The sequence below is a fragment of the Canis lupus genome, chromosome 10 (assembly GCF_048164855.1).
Source record: "Canis lupus baileyi chromosome 10, mCanLup2.hap1, whole genome shotgun sequence".
Classification (NCBI taxonomy): domain Eukaryota; kingdom Metazoa; phylum Chordata; class Mammalia; order Carnivora; family Canidae; genus Canis; species Canis lupus.
The window spans coordinates 51,763,732-51,782,257 of NC_132847.1; the positions used below are offsets into that span (position 1 = coordinate 51,763,732).

The window sequence follows — 18,526 nt, forward strand, 5'->3', positions numbered from 1 at the left end:
AATTTCCCTTCATTATATCTCACATATTACACTGTAATATAGTTTCTCTTTGGTTGCAGTTTTTCAGATATTCTCATTTCTAGTTTAGTATCAATATGCTAAACTATATAGCATCATTGTTTAGGTGGAAAATGAAATTGAATGTTTTTGCAATACCTATTTTTAAAAGGTTCACTGGGCACCATACCTGAAGTTTAGCTAAATGTTCTGCAATTCTCAAGTACATTGGCTGAGGCCTCTAAGAAATATCTGCCTTAGTCAGAGATTACTTATGGAGTCCAGCACAGTTTGTACTATTAACATATTGTATCCAAGAGATATTGCCACTCCCACTATCCTGGGAAACATTCACAATATAGCTGATCTATTTATGCAGATGACTGGTTTTAGTAGTGTAGCTTCACTGCCTTTTAGATAGTTCATGGTCTGTCAGCCAGGGTTCCTGAATCCCTCAGATCTGCTGAGGATTTCTCTATCTCCAAGATTCCTGTCTCATTGTGGTGGCTTAACTGAACTCAGAAGCCAGAAGCCCCCAGGATGTGCATTTGCCAAAAGAGTTGAGGGAGGAGCACTGAGATCAAAGGAGAGCATCTCAGGGACATTCTAGAGATGAGGTCTCTCCCCTAGTCCTCCATAGTGATCCCAGACACCTCCCAAAATCCCAGAAGCATGGTGACAACCTTTTTCTCCACAGCAGAGGTTCTTAAGTTGGGGTCCACAGACCCCTGGGGAGTCTATGGAAGCACTTCAAGGGTACATAAAATTTGTATATATACATTATTCTAGGGAGTAAACTTCATGGCTTTCATCATATTATTCTTAATCTAGTCTATGGAAGAATCTTCAGAGTTCTGTGGAAATCTCCAAGTTATAGTTACTGGGATTACTGGGATAGAGAGAGGCAATTAGGGCAATTCTGACAGAGATCAGCCCTGAATTTCTGATAGCCAGCCATATCTAGTCTATGTGATTGACAACCGGATGCCAGGCTCCAGGAAACAACCCTGAACCTGCCAGGACTCTTAGTGACCATCTCAACTATAGTCTGGTCCACAAAAGGACCATTTGTAGCTGGTTATTTCAGACACGGACCCAGAAGAGGGAAAAAAAATATATATATATATGCTCTGGAACTAGGTGAATTCATTGCAGATCCCAGGCCACACCTCTGGGACTGCCCTCTGAGCAGGAGGGGATGTGAGCCATTGAAGAGGGACACAAGCTCTAGGCCTTGCCCCTAAAAGCACAGGATCCGAGGGTCTCCCTCCAATCCCTGTAGAAACAAAGAGCCACTCCCTATAAGCAGTCATTCTCCCTTATCTAATGCCCAACGTCTCCCTGTATTATGAAATAAAACTGACCCTGCAAAGGGAAGAAGGCCTGCAACTAGCCCAGAAAACCAACCAGAAGATGGTGTGTATCTTCATAGGAAACAGTGTAATCCGAGAGTTTCAGAAATGCAAGATGCTTTGAAAAGCCCAGAGTTCATTTAATATTGTGGTTCTCAAATTTTATTATGTGTAACAGTCATCCTGAATGTTTTTTTTTTATAGGAGACGAGAGAGAGAGAGCACGCCTGCAGGCGCTTGAGCCAGGGGAGGAGCAGGAGAGGGAAGGAGAGAATCCCAAGCAGGCTCCATGCTCAGCCCAGAGCCCAAAACTCAGGGCTCAATCTGACAATCTTGAGATCATAATCCAAGCCAAAATCAAGAGTCGGGCACTTAACTAACTGAGCCACCCAAACCTCCCCTGAATGTTTGCTTTATAATACAGATTCATAGGCCCCAGTAGTCTGGGGTAGAGACCAGGTGTTTACATGTTGTAAAAGGAACTAGCAATTTTGGTATCAGGTATCCATGGATTATACCTTTAGAAAGTATTCTAAGGTTTCTAGGGCCTTTAAGGCACCAGATGTGGAAAAGGGACTTTAAACTGGAACTGATTGTCCTCAGAGAAATCACTGAAATGCCATGGAGAACATTTGGTCAGCCCAGGCCAAAAGCTCCTAGGGGGTCTATGGCTCCTCCTGGTTAGTAATACATTTATATTCTTCAACTAACAGGGAAACTGAGACTGATGCACCAGAACCAAGACCAACTTTGAAGCCTTGCAACCTTTACAGATTATTCTTACCTCTTTTTAATTTTTTTATTCTTATCCTTTAAAGGATCGTAACAATGGTACCTACCCCATAGAATTACACACAGTGAGAAATAAATGAGATTTGAACAAAGCATTTAGCAAAATGCCCAGACACACAGGAGTTGAGCCATGTTACCTGCTGTAATCATTAATTACTGCTAATTATGACTATATCTATGCTCACCAAGAAACCACTGAAGCATCTTGTTTGTAAAAGACTGAGGTCAAATGTGGTCTCTATGGATTGAGGTTTTCTCCAGAGAGAAATTATTATTTTTTGGTCAAAGATTCCATTTATTTATTTGAGAGAGACAGCATGAGCAGGAAGGGGGCAGAGGGAGAGGGGAAAAATAGACTCCCTGCTGTACAGGGAGTCCAACAAGGGGACCCTGAAATTAAGACCAGAGCTGAAGGCAGCTGCTTAACCAGCAGCCACCCAGATAGCCCAAAAAAAAGTTATTAAGAGTATTCTTTTTTTTTTTTAACTCAAGAGCAAAAAAAGTCATATTCTCAAATAGGTCACCAACATAATCAAAAACATTTTAGATTTCTCTTTACCTTCAGTTCTGATATTATCTAAAAATCGACTTGCTCCAACAATGCCATCCAAATTTGTTCTGTGTGCAAAATGAAGCTATGAGGTTCTGTGCAACTTTTCAGTCAACAGTGACCTCTGCATGCATCAGAACAAAATCTGTAACCATCACCTGAACTCACAAGTTTTCAATTACCTAAGAGAGCTGCTCAAACAAATAAGCTTTGTTTTTTGACAAAAAATCCCAGCAGCAGCAAGAAGACTTGACAGCTGAACCATAATGAACTTTTGGCTGTGTATTTCCTTACCAGCCAGGAACCCTGATATTAGAAGAAAACCCCATCTCTCCACCCCCTCACATAGCCTGTTTGCTCAAAGTGAGTAAGAACTAGTGAGACACATTTCCTAAGACGGAAGCAGGGGTTGTTTTGGATAGAAAAGAATGAAAGGGACAGAAGCAACTAAGTTTCTCCATGAAGAAAGGAAAGAGAAAGAATATTACAGAACAGATTAACATCAGGGAACAAGGTCAATTAGTGCCTTCAGAATAAATACAAGACGTCTCCAGTTGCTCTGATGAAGGGTACCACATGCCTCTGCAGAGGAAGGATTAAATGTATGGAACAGAAATATATAACCCACCCTCTGCTTCCATAGCTTGCATAAGGTCAGTCTGAACACAGCTTTGCTCCCCATTAGTCAGACCTGACATGAATCCTAGAGACTGAGGGGTAGGCCTGTCCCAGTCACCATCACCAGAGAACACATTCATGACAAACCCAAATTCCCCATTCCTGAACTACTTCAAGTCACCCTATATTGTAGCCACTCAGGAACAGAAACTTTCTTTAAAAAAAAAAAAAAAAAAAAAGGCTGCATGTTTTAATTCAAGAAATAAAAGTTCACAAGCAATCCAGAACAGGTGCCAGGAATTCCTTCTAAACAATCAGCCACACCTGCTGCAAAAGTTCAGGCTCCAAAGAATCACTTTGGCCAGTGCCTCCTGAGATGCTCTTTCAGCTGAGGAATGGAAGGCAGCAGCTGCTGGCACTCGTGACAACGGAGAGGCAGCTTCAAGAGCTCAGGCATCCCATCTCGGACACTCACTCTGCCAGCGTGCTGTACCATCTCTATCACAGCTGCAAGCAAAGAAAAAGTTTAGAGCCCAGCTGCTCTGGAAAACCAATATAAGATACCCATCCCCTCAGAAAAGCAAATATGACTCCAAATAAAAATATGCCAGGTATCCTAAAGCTAGTAAATTTGAGGTTAAACTCACTGTGGGGAAAATGGGCTTGATCAGATTATAAATCTGAGCAACCTGATTTTGAGATGATTACATTCCTTTGGGACACACTGTAAGCAATCCATGTTATTATGTCAAAGGCTTATTACCACAGTGCTTTGCCACTGGCTAGCCCAAGTTGGTCAGTGGTAGCTGCCATAATTAATGCCCCAGCAATACTGAGGCTCCACAGTATGCACACTGAGAAATGCTTCCTTCTACATACACTCAAGCCCTCCCCTATTAATTAACCACTCTTGACATGAGGCAGCCCCCAAAGCTCCTACTCAGCTGATGGCAAAAGAGACAACTGTTGAGCACTTTCACATCCATCAACTCCAATAATTCTCAGAATAAGCTTTTAAGTTCCCCTGTTGTTACGATAGAACGTGTTTCTGACTCTGACATAACAGCTTTCTATGTGCCCCCAAGAAGTAGCAATCCTACTTAATCCAAAGAATCCAGTTTCTTCTAATAGGTCTCTACTTACAGGGACACAAAGTTGTACATGGGCTTTTGAGGCCAGGTTATTAGCTAGGGAAACAACTAAATCAAGCATTAAGAATAGCTGAGAAAATGAAATAAATGTGAAAACTAAAGAACACTGCTTACCTTGTGATTCTAGGAAGTATTCTGTATTGAAAGAATTCCAATGTTTTTTGTTTTTAAGGCAAGGAGAATCAAAATCCTGGCTGATCACATGAAGGTGTACATGGCTAGTTGAGAGAGAAAAAAAAATGACCATTAAATCCATTAAAAACTATGGCTTAATCAAAATGACAAAGAGTAAAAGTATGGGTATAGAAAATATTGCTAGTGTTTCCATTTAATCCAATTCATTCAACCATTCACTAAAGAAGATTTAATGCTATTAAGTACCTATACTAGAGCCATGCATTATTCTAGCATTGGGAATTTAGCAGTGAACAAAATGAGAAAGGCCACTCTCCTTCTAGAAATTATATTCTAATAAGGACAGCCAAATTTTAAAAAATAAATGAAGAAAATTCAAATCATTAACACTGCTAAGAAAAATAAATAAATAAATAAATAAATAAATAAATAAATCAGGGAAATGGGACACAGAGTGCACAGGGGGTAAAAATTACCATGTTAACTAGAATATTCAAGGAAGGCCACTCCCAGGCAGTGATTTGAGATGAGAAAGCAGTCAGGCAAGTAAAAATTTGGAGAAAGAATGTTTTGGGGAGTGGGGAGGCCAGGTGCAAAGACACTAGGATGAGAAAGAACTTGGTGCAACTGAGGAACAGAAAGGTGATACATATGGCTGGAATGGTTGGAGCCGAGGAGCAGAGACTAGGTAGGAGCCAGACCATAAAGAGTCTTACAGGTTGACAAGTGGTCTGCACTGTATTCTGCTTACAGTGTCTCTGATTTGCATTTTTAAAAGATCACTCTGCCTGCCCCTCAGAGAAAGGACTATAAAAAGGGTAACAATGGATACAGAGATGAGTTAGGAAGCTACTACAGAATAATCATGCCTTTGATTAGAGCTGTAGTGTTTGGAATATATTTTGCAATAGAACCAATAGGACCTCCTAATGGATTGGATGTGGTTTGGAGGTGCCACTTACAGAGATGGGGAAGCAAGTTTGGGGCAGAAAACCAAGAGTTCTCTTTTTGGACTTGCTAAACCCATTGTGACTTTTTGTGTGAATCTGACTCTTAGAATCATTAATATTTCCTATTCCACCAATAAATCATCAAAACCAACCAATATATGCAGGAATCCAAAATGGAATATGGGCAGTACCAAATAAACCTAACAGTATTACAAACGAATAAGGGAACCACACTGAAATGGGTCAGGAATAAAATAATTGGTGAAATGAACTTTGGAAAATAGTAGTTTGGACACTGTAAAGATGGAAAGAACTGTATATAAATACTATGAGTAAATGTCTTTCTCACAGGGTTAAGAGTTAGCAATTCTGCAACTATTTTATGCATATACTAAGATCAAACAGGTAAGTGAATTTATTAAAGCTAGTAAGAGCCAGAGTTTTCACTGTTGGAGAAAGAAATTACAATAACGGAAAGGGGGAGACAAGAATGAACCTTGCACAGTTGAACTGGAGCCAGAGATATTACTATAAACTTGTGTTTTTCTATACACAGTAGGTATAGAAAGAAATAGGGAGGTATGTGTATCTGTGTGGGTTAGGATTCATGTATGTATTTCCTGGCTCTATCTGCCAAAAGGACCTAGGAGCAAAGACACCCTGGAATCAACCACTTCTCTCAATATAGAAACCTAGCATTCAAGTCTTGGTTTATAAATATCATTCTCCAATAAAAGGAACTAAATAAAATTAAAAGTTCATTCCAGGGCTAGAAAAGGAAAAATACAGGATGAGCCTGGTACATTTTGTTCCAGAAAAAAGTGCTCAAAAAATGTTGGGGCAATGTCAAATAATATAGGACCCAGCCTAAAGGAGCTTCCAAGGACTAAAACTAGAACAATTTGAGCAACAAAACAAATAGTGATAGACTAAATTAAAACCTACAGAATAAAATAAATATCTATGAGTCCACACTGATAAATAACTGATTAACTACATATTGGGGGAGAAGGGCAACTCTTCCATACAGAAGAATTCTAATTAATAAATTAAAGAGGATGAGGGAAACACAAAATCACCATTAGGTAAACATCATAGTAATAACTGTTGCAGGCAAGACCTTCCAATAAATGCTAAAATCATTGGGCAAAAGTTTGGGGAGAAACAGGATACTAACATAGTCCTTAACTATTCAAAACATTCATCAATTACAAAGGGAAAAATAGTAACTCTGAGTACAGAAACCTAGCAAACATCACGCTAACAAAGTGATCAAGGTTAGTATGAGTAATAAGCCATCTTGACATCATGTGCTCCTTAATATGATATACTGAGAAGGATGCAACATTACTTCTGTGGTATTCTGGGGGCAAAAAAAAAAAAGGCATAAACTCAATCTATCTTGAAAAAAAATTTTTTTTCTTGCAATGTACTTCCAAATTTACTTATGGTACAAAAGTATTTAATAAGCGCCACACATTAGTACAGAAAAACACAGTCTAGGGATCCCTGGGCGGCGCAGCGGTTTAGTGCCTGCCTTTGGCCCAAGGGCGCGATCCCGGAGACCCGGGATCGAATCCCACGTCGGGCTCCCGGCGCATGGAGCCTGCTTCTCCCTCTGCCTATGTCTCTGCCTCTCTCTCTCTCTCTCTCTCTCTCTCTCTGTGTGACTATCATAAATAAAAAATAAAAAAATAAATAAAAATAAAAATTGTGCTTAAAAAAAAGAAAAAAGAAAAACACAGTCTATAGCTCATACTTTAAAACCACAACAGCCAACTGAAATCAGTAGAGTCTTGTTTTTACTTAGGGAAAAAATATAGAAGGTACACATTGGGAATTGAAAATACACTATGCTTTTTCTTTCTAGAGGTATGATATGTCTTTTCTGGTCAGTAATTTCTCTGAAACATTGTGTTACATCAAAGCCTACAGATGACCAAAATAAGAGACATCCTATAAAACCAACCAGTATTTATCAAAAGTGTCAAGGTCATAAAAACTAGGAGAGGAGGAGGAAGTTTCACAAGTTAGGGGAAACTAAGGAGAGACAACAAATAAATCCAATGCAGTATCCTGGATTAGATCCTGGAACAGAAAACATTTTTTAAAAAAGGCAAAATTTAAGTAAGATCTAGAGTTTAATTAGTGGTGATATTATGGAAAAATCTTTGTTCTGCTTCATACTTTTTTAATATTTTCTCAATGGAAAATATATTACTTTTACAAGGAAAAAAATGTGTTACCTTTTCCTTTCCATAGTGTTTATTTAAAATTATAGTGATCGGGCAGCCCTGGTGGCACAGCGGTTTAGCGCCGCCTGCAGCCCAGGGCATGATCCTGGAGACCCTGGATGGAGTCCCACGTCAGGCTCTCTGCATGGAGCCTGTTTCTCCCTCTGCCTGTGTCTCTGCCTCTCTCTCTCTCTGCATCTCTACGAATAAATAAGTAAAAAATCTTAAAAAAAAATAAAATTATAGTGATCATAGAAGGATATGTAGGGATGCCTGGGTGGCTCAGCGGTTGAGCGTCTGCCTTCAGCTCAGGGCATGATCCCAGAGTCCCCGGGTTGAGTCCCACATCGGGCTCCCTGCATGGGGCCTGCTTCTCCCTTTGACTGTGTCTCTGCCTCTATGTGTGTGTGTGTGTCTCTCTCATGAATAAATAAATAAAATATTTTTAATAAATAAATAAATAATAAAAGGATATGTAAGTGGCAACTTACTGCTCATTTTGCTTCCCACCCACACCTTCCACAGCTCTTTTTAAACATTCTTAGGGGATCCCTGGGTGGCGCAGCAGTTTGGCGCCTGCCTTTGGCCCAGGGCGCGATCCTGGGAGACCCGGGATCGAATCCCACGTCGGGCTCCCGGTGCATGGAGCCTGCTTCTCCCTCTGCCTATGTCTCTGCCTCTCTCTCTCTCTCTCTCTCTCTCTGTGACTATCATAAATAAATAAATAAATAAATAATTTAAATAAATAAATAAATAAACATTCTTAGAACAGTAATTTATTTTATGAAAACGCTATGGAGGGGATCCCTGGGTGGCTCCGTGGTTTAGCACCTGCCTTTGGCCCAGGGCGCGATCCTGGAGTCCCAGGATCGAGTTCCACGTCGGGCTCCCAGCATGGAGCCTGCTTCTCCCTCCTCCTGTGCCTCTGCCTCTCTCTATGTCTATCATAAATAATAAATAAATAAATCTTGAAAAAAAAAAAAAGAAAAAGGTATGGACATCATGATTACTATGTGAAAAGCATTCCATAGTCAAGGGTTCTGTTAGCCATGGGCTGTGCAGCACTATAGAAACAGGATTATGATTATGGGTGACTTTTCCCCTAAATTCTTGAATAAAGTTTTAACAATAAAAAATATATACAGTTGGGACGCCTGGGTGGCTCAGTGGTTGGGGGCGCCTGCCTTCGGTCCACAGCGTGATCCTGGAGTCCTGGGATCGAGTCCCACACTAGGCTCCCTGCATGGAGCCTGCTTCTCCTTCTGCCTGTGTCTCTCATGAATAAATAAATAATATCTTTATTATATACATATATACACACACACACACACACACACACACACACACACACACAGTTGATCCTTAAACTGACTTCTACACTATCAAAAACACAAAAGTATAATTTTTGACTCCCCCAAAACTTTACTAATATCCTACTATTGACCAGAAGTCTCACAGATATAATCCATCAACATGTTCTTGTATGTTATATTTATTATATACTGAAATCTTATAATAAAGTAAAATAGACGAAAATGTTAAGAAAATCACAATGAAAAGAAAATATATTTATAGTGTTTTACTATATCAAAAAAATTTGCGTATAGGTGGACCTGCACAATCCAAATCTATGTTGTTCAAGGGTCAAATGCATTTTTTTTTAAATGAGGTCCAACATACATCTACCTTATGACCTAGCAACTTCACTTCTAGGTACTTATTGAAGAGCAAAAAAAAAAGATGTGCATGATATACACAATATACACAAATATCAAAATCATAGCGCTGACAAAAAAGGTCAGACAGAAGAATACACATTGTATGATTCCACTTATATGAAGTTCTAGAACAGGCAAAACTAACCTAGCAGAAAGAAATCAGAACAACACTTGAAGGCTGAGAGGAGGGTTAATTGAAAAAGAAGCAAAGAGAACTTTCTGGGATATGACAGAAATGTTCTGTATCTTAAACAGAGTGATAGTTATATGGCATATATGTTTGTCAAAATGGACCAAACTATAAATATTATGCTTTTGTTGTATGTAACTTATGTCTCAATTTAAAAGAAAGAGGACTGATGGGGGAAAAAAAGTGGCACAAAAATGTCATTTGGTTCAAATGGCCCGTAATACAAGTCATAATTACCTGAGTGAAATGTGAAGAACGTTGGGTAGTTAAAAAGAAAAATAACCAAAAGAAATTGTGACACATGCTACAACATAGTCGAGCCTTGAAGACATTATCCTAAATGAAATAAGCTAGTCAAAAAAAACCAGATACTCTATGATTCCACTTATATAAAGCACCTAGGTAGTCAAATTTATAGAAACAGAAAGTAGAATGGTAATTGCCAAGGAGTATGGGGGGAATGGGAGATACCTTGGGAAGATGAAAAAGGTTCTAGAAGCAAATGGCAGTGACAGTTGCACAACAAAGTAAACGAACTTCACACCAATGAACTATATATTTAAAAATGGGGAATGGGTGGGTGGCTTAGCGGTTGAGTGTCTGCCTTTGGCTCAGGGTGTGATCCCAGACCTGGGGATTGAGTCCCAATCAGGCTCCTTATGACAAGTCTGCTTCTCCCTGTCTATGTCTCTGCCTCTCTCTGTGTCTCTCATGAAAAAATAATAAAATCTTAAGAAAAAAAAAAAGAATAAAGAATAAAAAAATTAAAATGGTAAATTTTGTTATGCATATCTTATCACCAAAAAAAACAAATGAACAAATATAAATTTAAAAAAAATTCTGAAATCCAATTAGTCTGCTTATCTTGTTGCTTAGTTCAAAAAACTATGGAGGTTTGCCTTGCTTGCATTGTTTAAAAAGACTCAATTATTCCTTTCTGAATCCTTCTGGGTATGAGCCTAATGCAAACAGGCTCTACATTTTTATCTCATTTTATTTTGTTTATTTTTTTTAAAGATTTTATTTATTTATTCATGAGAGACAGAGGGAGAGGCAGAGATACAGGCAGAGGGAGAAGCAGGCTCCATGCAGGGAACCCAAAGTGGGACTCCATCTTGGGACCCTGGAATCAGGCCCCAAGCCAAAGGCAGATGCTCAACCACTGAGCCACCAGGCATCCTTCTCATTTTACTTTAAATCTTAGATCTACTGAATTGTCATGACAAAAGTCAGTCTCCTTCAGGGCAATGGTCCTTAGTCATCTAGGGATTTATAAATGCTTCTGAAAAATCTAGTAAAAGTCACAGGAACAAAAAATAGGGGGAAAAAAGTCATATGTCAAATCAGGCAGAAGGGTGGAAGTTTCAGCCCACATCCTTGGAAACATCCCACCCTACTCCTCTGGGCCTTGGGACTCTATCAGCACACCCAGGCGGAATCCATCTGTCCAGCTAGCCAGAACCAGAATGCACTAGGACTAGACACAACACTTACCTCATGCTGGGAATGGCATGGTAACCCAATCGGAAGCGGAGTTTGCTGGACCCAGCAAAATCTGCAATCATCTTTTCCCCCACAGTGTGCATGTGTTTGAGGAGCTCAAGGTGTTCCCCGGTCACAGCCTTCAGACTGGAAACGGAAGCCCATGGTAAGACCAGCCAGTGGTAACGAGCCTTGGGGTATTTATCCTTAATCACCACCACCTGCTCATCTTTGTAAACCTGGCAGAGGGGCACAAGAGAAGGAAACAGATATCCACCACACATCTTCTGAATACCAGGTGCTATAATATTCACTAACTCACTTAATTCCCAATACAATTTTATGTAAAAGATTTCAGTATTCCAATTTTGTCAAATGGGAGCTGAGACCTGGTGAGTGTCTTTCACAGTCACACAGTTAACTAAGTGGGAAGTCTAGGATTCCAAACCAGGTCTAGTTGACTCCAGAGTCTGTGTTTGCAACCACCACACTACAAAGAATACACAGAAAATGCACAGTACAAAATAATTCCTAAGGATATGATGTAACATCCGTGCAAGCATTAGTTCAAATGCACCCTTCTCATCCTAATCCAGTAGGCCATGTGACACAATGTATTCCAAGAGCCCTATCAGATCTGACCCCTTGTCACCCAGGATGTAATTTAAGAACTCAAAGAATCCTCCCAGACTGACACCAAACTATTAATCTCAAGGCAGCCCAGTTAACTACAGTCACAGTATATTACCTGACACTCCCTTGAAAGAAACTCCAGTAAGGTTAACACAATCTCCCTTAATAGCACCCAGTTCAGGAGGAACAGGAAGAGAGGATATTCATTTGAAGAACTTTAGCTTCTCCAAAGAATTCCAGTTGCTAACTTACTGACAATGGGAAAAGCCACTTGTTCTCACAAAACAGTCTAATAAACCTCATTCAGAAGGACTGATCTCCTTTGTTTTCATTTGCCGTTATGACCTCTGTGGAAAAGTCACTTAAAATATGAAGTTTATTTCAATGCCAAAATTTTATTCTGACCTGCATTTTGGGATCCTGCATAGAAATTTTCAAGCCTTGACTCCAGTGGCCCAATGATTCCTGAAACAAAAAGGGGCAAAGTAAATTGTAAATATCAATAGCTGTATTTGGCATTAGTTAATATTGTACATCAGCAAAGCCCAACCAAACTTAGGATTAAGATTAGTTTTTAAGAATTAAGCTATATCTCCTTTACTCAGTCGTTTGCCTTTATAATTAATCTAAGCTGGCTTTACTTTCTTCCTATACAGGATTCAGAGCTGTGTGTCTAGGGGAAGGCTGGAAATGCCAGTGTGAACTGCATTTTCTTCGTGCTTTCCCACTCCATCTACAGCCTAACTACATTTCCACTTTGACATCAGTACTCAAATCACATGTCTATGAACAGTGTTCCAATGCTAACCTTCTACAGATAAACATATGACTGACCTATTTTAGCAGCTGAATGTTAAGTATACCACCATTATCTCCCTACCTTCAAGTGGCTTACCTCAGGAATTCAAGAGAAAAGTACATGAAGGGACATTCACCCAAGTGATTAGTGACACAAACAAATGACTCTTTCATCATGGTTAATAATCCTCGTCATGGTTAATAACCCTTTACACATATCTGGGCTTTATAGTGTACAAAACAATCAAGCAGTCCTTATATCTCATTTAATCCCCACATCATCTATCAAGCACACCACCCTCACCTTTTTGGTAGGTGCATCCTTCCCCTTCTTTAGGGGCACAGAGCATTGGCTAGAGTCACTCCCAGGTTCCAGTCCTGTGCTGGACTCAGCTTCCTGGGCAGCATCCCTTTCTATAGAATCACTGTTGCCTGACCTCTTTCTCTTCCTGTGTGTTTCCAGGCCAGGGCTCTCTGCCTCTTCCTCAAATTCTACAATATATGGATAAAGTTCATTCACCATGTGGAGAACCTGGCCAGGCTGCAGCTTCGCCTCTTGGTCCTTCCCAATTATGACTGAGTCAATGCTGGTGGGATTGACCCCTACCTATAGAATAATCAGAAAATAATTACAATGATAAGCAATAATTCCATTAGCAGCATAGCCACTGCTATGTTAACCATTTATAGCATGCTAGGCACCATGCTTAATGTTCACTCATATTACCCCATCACTTCCACACATGACAGAGAAGCTTTTATTGGCTATAGAAGAAAATACTCTAAAATCAACAGCATAAGAAAATCATCAAGTATAAAATGGAAATCCAAATTACAAACACACGTACCTGCTTTACCTTGACATATCCTTTGTTACATTCTGCTTTCAACTGTACTGAAAGAGATTTTAAAAAGTTAAATCTAAATGCCACAAAGAGCCAAGCACTTGCTCATATTTCTACCTACAGGACAATGAAGCCTCACTTCAGGAGGCAACTTGACAGGGGTTTCCTCAAAGGCCTATGAGCAAAATCACCTGTTATGCAGGTGGCTGGGCTCAAAATCCTTCCATAAAATGTCCAACAGAGGGATGCCTGAGTGGCTCAGCTGTTGAGCGTCTGCCTTCGGCTCAGGGCGTGATCCCAGAGTCCTGGGATCAAATCCCACATCGGGCTCCAATCAAGAGCTAGATGCCATTGTCATAAAAATAACCCCTTCTGTGTAAGGTATTATGTAAAAGAGGAAACCATCCCATCACTTCTCAGACATGGTTTCAGGCTGGAGACCCCAGAATTCAACTGTCTCACTGCTCAATGAGGAATCTCCCTGGGCAAAGCAGGGTTCAGGATTCATGCCCACCACTCTGTATGTAACAGGATGGAACTTGCCTATTCCCAACATTAACTACTTCCAGAGGGTAGAATCAGGGGTGAATGAGGCCCTGATATTAGCTAAAAGAGCTCAGTTCCTGAGTTTTGTTTATGGCAGACAGAAAGTTTCTACCAATAGCATCCAGGAAATGTGCATCTTTGGTTATCATTATCCTGAGGAACAAAACACAGTAATCTGCACATTGCTATGACCAATTACCTTGCTGTCGAGAACACTTCTTGTCAATGATCTTGGTCTCTGGGCCACGCCCAACCATGACTGCTTCCAAATGTGGAAGTTTGATTCGTTGGTGCTGGTTATCCTGTCTCACCAACCAGCACATCCGCATCATTACTCTGGGAGAAAAATCAAAAGAGAATCACTGGAAAGCTTAGCACAAGTCTTCCAGGGCCACACCCCAGCACCACCACACATGCCATCTACCACCTGTTCACCTTGCGGCCAAGATGACTTCACTTAGGTCTCAATTTTCTCACCTGTAAAACATGATGATGACAGGACTCATGAGGCTGTTGTGAGAATTAAATAAGATAATGTATGTATTTACCTCTGTGCCTAAAACATGCTAAGCAATCAAATACTTATGCTTATTGATATACTCTATGTGCTGGCCATTAGCCTACATGCCAAGGATAAAAGAATAATTAAACATTGTCCCTATCCTTGAGGGGCCTAGGGTATATTGGGGCAAATAGACTCATATATCAATTATTACAATATAATGTGATAAGCACCATAAAAAGGGATTAACCAGATACGGCAAAGCCCAGGGAAAGGAATGACTGACTCTTGTAAGGAATATCAAAAACAGCTTAATGAGGAAGGGATATTTATGCTGAGTTTTAAAGCATGAGAAGTTTGCCTGGCAGAGAATTAAGGACATAAGAATAGAGGATATTCTTCAGTCCATAGGCATCTTTAAGTGTATTAGAAGGTTTCCCTCCTTAATCATGATATCATACCAATATTAGAACAATATAGTTTACTCCTCCCTACCAGAAGATTGTCATTATAAATATACAACCCTCCAGTGTCTAAAGTGTGAATGTGGTACCTCTGTGCAATACACAACCTGCACACAATAGTGAAGGAATTGGTTTTCTTTCTAAAACAACCTTTAGGGGCACCTGAGTGGCTCAGTCGGTTAAGCTTCAACTCTTGATTTCAGCTCAGGTCATGATCTTGGGGCTGTGAGATGGAGCTCTGCATTGGGTTCTTGAGATGCTCCCCCTCTACCCCTCCTCACTCACCCACCCTGCTCACCACTTCCTCCACGCGCTCACTCTCTCCAAAATAAATAAATTTTTAAAAAGAGAAAGCAAAGAAAACAACCTTTATGGCCACACAGAGTATCAGTAGAAGGAAAAGAGACAAGAAATTTGGGAGAGAGATAAGACCCGAAACAAAGGCAGGGCAAAGGGAATGGAAAGAAAGAAGATCCAGAAGAAACTGTGAAGACAGACTTAATTGCTGACTATATCTGGGAAATGACAAAGGAGTCAAGGGAGACCTATATCAAGACTTCTAATTTGGTAATAGCCATTAACCGAAATGAGAAACACACATGATGACATAATTTGAAGTTAAATAGCAGATGAAGGGATGATTTCTGATTGAAACACAGATTAAGTTGCTTGTGGAAGATCCACAGGTCAAGGTAGATATTATGGGTAGAAAACTCAGGGAGAGTAATGGACTGAATGTATATATTTGAGGCATCAACATGGCAGAGAAGGTGAGGCAAAGAGAGAGCATGAGATTACCCAGAGAGGTAGAGCAGGGAATTATAGGCAGGGACATACGGTCTTTGGGATACCTCCCTCAACTCCAGAAGCCTATATTGCTCAAGCCTCTAATGCTCTGAGAAACGTGCCCTGCAGGCAAGGTAGCACTTATCAGGCCTTCTGCACAAGCTTTATGTCCAAAGGGAAAAGAAAAGGAACAAGATTTTTAAAAACCAGAGTTTCATTACCATCTGCAAAGAAAGGAAAATGATGGGGTGCCTGGGTGGCTCAGTCATTTAAGCATCTGCCTTCCATTCAGGTCGTGATCCCAGAGTCCTGGGATCAAGCCCCCTGTAGGGCTCCCTGCTCAGCAGGGAGCCTGCTTCTGCCCCTCCCCCTTGCTTGTGCTATCTCTCTCTCTCTCAAATAAATTAATTTTTAAAAAAGGATAAAAAAATAATAAATAAAATAAAAAAAGAAAGGATAACACAAAGCAGAGTGAGCAAATAAATGTGTGCTGAGGAGATGCAAAGTCACAGAAATTCGATCAGTCAGGAAAGGCTTTGGAAACCAACCAACTGAAAAGGCCAAGAGGACTGATAAGGAAAAAAATAAGTGGAAGGGGATACTCCATTCTTATATTTTTTTAAGATTTTATTTATTTACTCATGAAAGACACAGAGAGAGGCAGAGACACAGGCAGAGAGAAAAGCAGGCTCCTTGCAGAGAGCCGGATGGGGACTCAATCCCAGGACTCCAGGATCATGCCCTGGGCCAAAGACAGGCACTCAACGGCTGAGCCACCAAGGCGTCTCATATTCCATTTTTAAAGCACAAGTGACAAGGGTATTCAGTTGGTTCAGTCGGAAGAGCATGCAACTCTTGACCTTCAGGTCATGAGTTCGAGCCCCACACTGAGAGTGGAGAATGCTTAAATAAACTTTAAAAAAAAAAAAAAGGCACAAGTGACAACAGATTTCAGCAATAAGCCATGGGTGAGGGGTGGAAGGCAGACCTTGCTGGTTGACCAAGAGGATCTGCCCCAGGGAATCACCAAAAAATACCAGAGATGTTGGAACACTAGGCTGAAAAGTTTAGACTTCACATCAACAAGAGACAACTGCCAAGTTATTGAGCTGCATAGAGAAGTGAAACGAGCTCTGTGTAGGCAGGCTGGAGCAGAGAGGTCTAGAGTCGGAGATTAGTCACAAGGTTGTCAATACAACGTGGGCCAGAGTGAAGTCCAAAAGTTCAGCAGGTCTTTGTGAAGGAGTGGATGCAACAGCATGAAAGGGAGCTGTAAATCTAAAATCCTAAACAGGGCAGCCCAGGTGGCTCAGCAGTTTAGCGCCTGCCTTTGGCCCAGGGTGTGATCCTGGAGCCCCGGGATCAAGTCCCACGTCAGGCTCCCTACATGGGGCCTGCTTCTCCCTCCGCCTGTGTCTCTGCCTCTCTCTCTCTCTCTGTGTCTCTCATGAATCAATGAATGAATGAATGAATGAATAAATAAATAAATATAAAATCCCAAACCTACAGCCTCAGATGATGATGGTGCTACAGGCAAGTCCCACTTTTAAATGCTGCTTTCAGAGGAGCATCTGTTTGCACTTGCTAGAAACTGATGAATGTGCAGGTAATGGACTGAGAAGTATGTCTTCATCGGGCTTTGAGAAGTAAGTCATGTAGTGACTGACTACTCACAGTAATAAAAGAAATCTGGAGAGAGCACAGTTTGAGAGCAGGGACAGGAAGGGATCTGATGGGGAGATGAGAGCATGGCTGGCTGTTGCAGGATAATAGGAACTACCCCTCCTGCCATTCACATATTCATTCCTACCAAAGTTCTGAAGTTATGATGTTCCTATTTACTACTTCTTGAGAAACTAAAGCAGAGACTGCACAATGCTTATGTAACTAACTGTAAGCAACATTTTGACCCATTTTAGCCTCCGGTTCCAGTTTCTATGAATGAAGCATTTTAGAATATGGGGAATACATAATGATGGGTGCCCCTGAATCTTTACTATAGTCCACATTTGATAAAACTCCATAAACTGCAAGTTCTTTGACAGAAGTCAAGCCCATTTTTTGCTTATCTCCAGTAATTAATACTTGGCATACAACAATACAATATGTATTTGCAAGTGAATCACCAGATGATAATCCTATCCAGGTTCTCTTCCCTTCCTTCTCTCCCCTGCTCCGGCTCCTTTTATGTGGTCCTTTGCTCCTCTCTTTGGGCAATCCCATCCTCATAACTATGTGGATAAATCCATCTATTGTGGATAAATAAATTTCCAACTCTCTACTTTTCATCTCAGAGTTGTAGGGATTGGTCAGGAAAAAATTCTGGTTATATCTTAAGGAACCAAAGTAATCTGACAGACCACACAAGCCCAGCAATCTGGTAACATGGAACAGTGCCATCCAGAAGAATTTTTTGCAATGATGGAAGTGTTGTAAACCTTCATTGTCTAATATAGCCACCATGTAACAATCAAGCATCTGAAATGTAGCTAGTGCAACAGAGGAACTAAATTTCTCAGATTTTAACCTACATTTAAATAGCTACATGTGGCGGATGGCTACCATGATATCCAACCCAGCCCTGATCAGTCCCTAATTCCCCAGGATTGAGGTTAAGACCCTCATATTCTAATCCCACAAAGGTTACTTATGTCATCTCCTATTTCCTTTCATAGAAATAGCCCCATCCTTCCCTTTCCCCAGGCTCATGTTTATTCTTACACACAAATATAATCCTCAGGTATGTTGTACTGAGTCATGTCTCCCAAGTAAGTCATTCTCAA

The 18,526-nt window shown here is 40.5% G+C and overlaps 1 protein-coding gene across 21 annotated transcripts in view; it reads right to left on the reverse strand.

The window, feature by feature from the left end:
* Positions 1–3,531: 3,531 nt before the first annotated feature.
* Positions 3,532–18,526, reverse strand: part of APTX (aprataxin) — a 42,644-nt gene continuing 27,649 nt past the window's right edge. For 9 of the 21 annotated variants that reach the window (XM_072841645.1, XM_072841638.1, XM_072841636.1 and 6 more), the window contains 8 exons: positions 14,427–14,468; positions 14,191–14,327; positions 13,449–13,495; positions 12,905–13,207; positions 12,208–12,267; positions 11,182–11,408; positions 4,575–4,678; positions 3,532–3,816 (listed from right to left, as the gene is read on the reverse strand). In XM_072841645.1, the coding sequence (XP_072697746.1) occupies positions 3,662–3,816; positions 4,575–4,678; positions 11,182–11,408; positions 12,208–12,267; positions 12,905–13,207; positions 13,449–13,495; positions 14,191–14,323 (1,029 nt within the window). In that variant the 5' untranslated portion in view covers positions 14,324–14,327; positions 14,427–14,468 and the 3' untranslated portion in view covers positions 3,532–3,661. Of the gene's footprint in view, positions 3,817–4,574; positions 4,679–11,181; positions 11,409–12,207; positions 12,268–12,904; positions 13,208–13,448; positions 13,496–14,190; positions 14,328–14,418; positions 14,502–18,526 lie in introns of those variants that run through there. The other 12 variants (XM_072841649.1, XM_072841647.1, XM_072841650.1 and 9 more) reach the window with 6 other exon arrangements.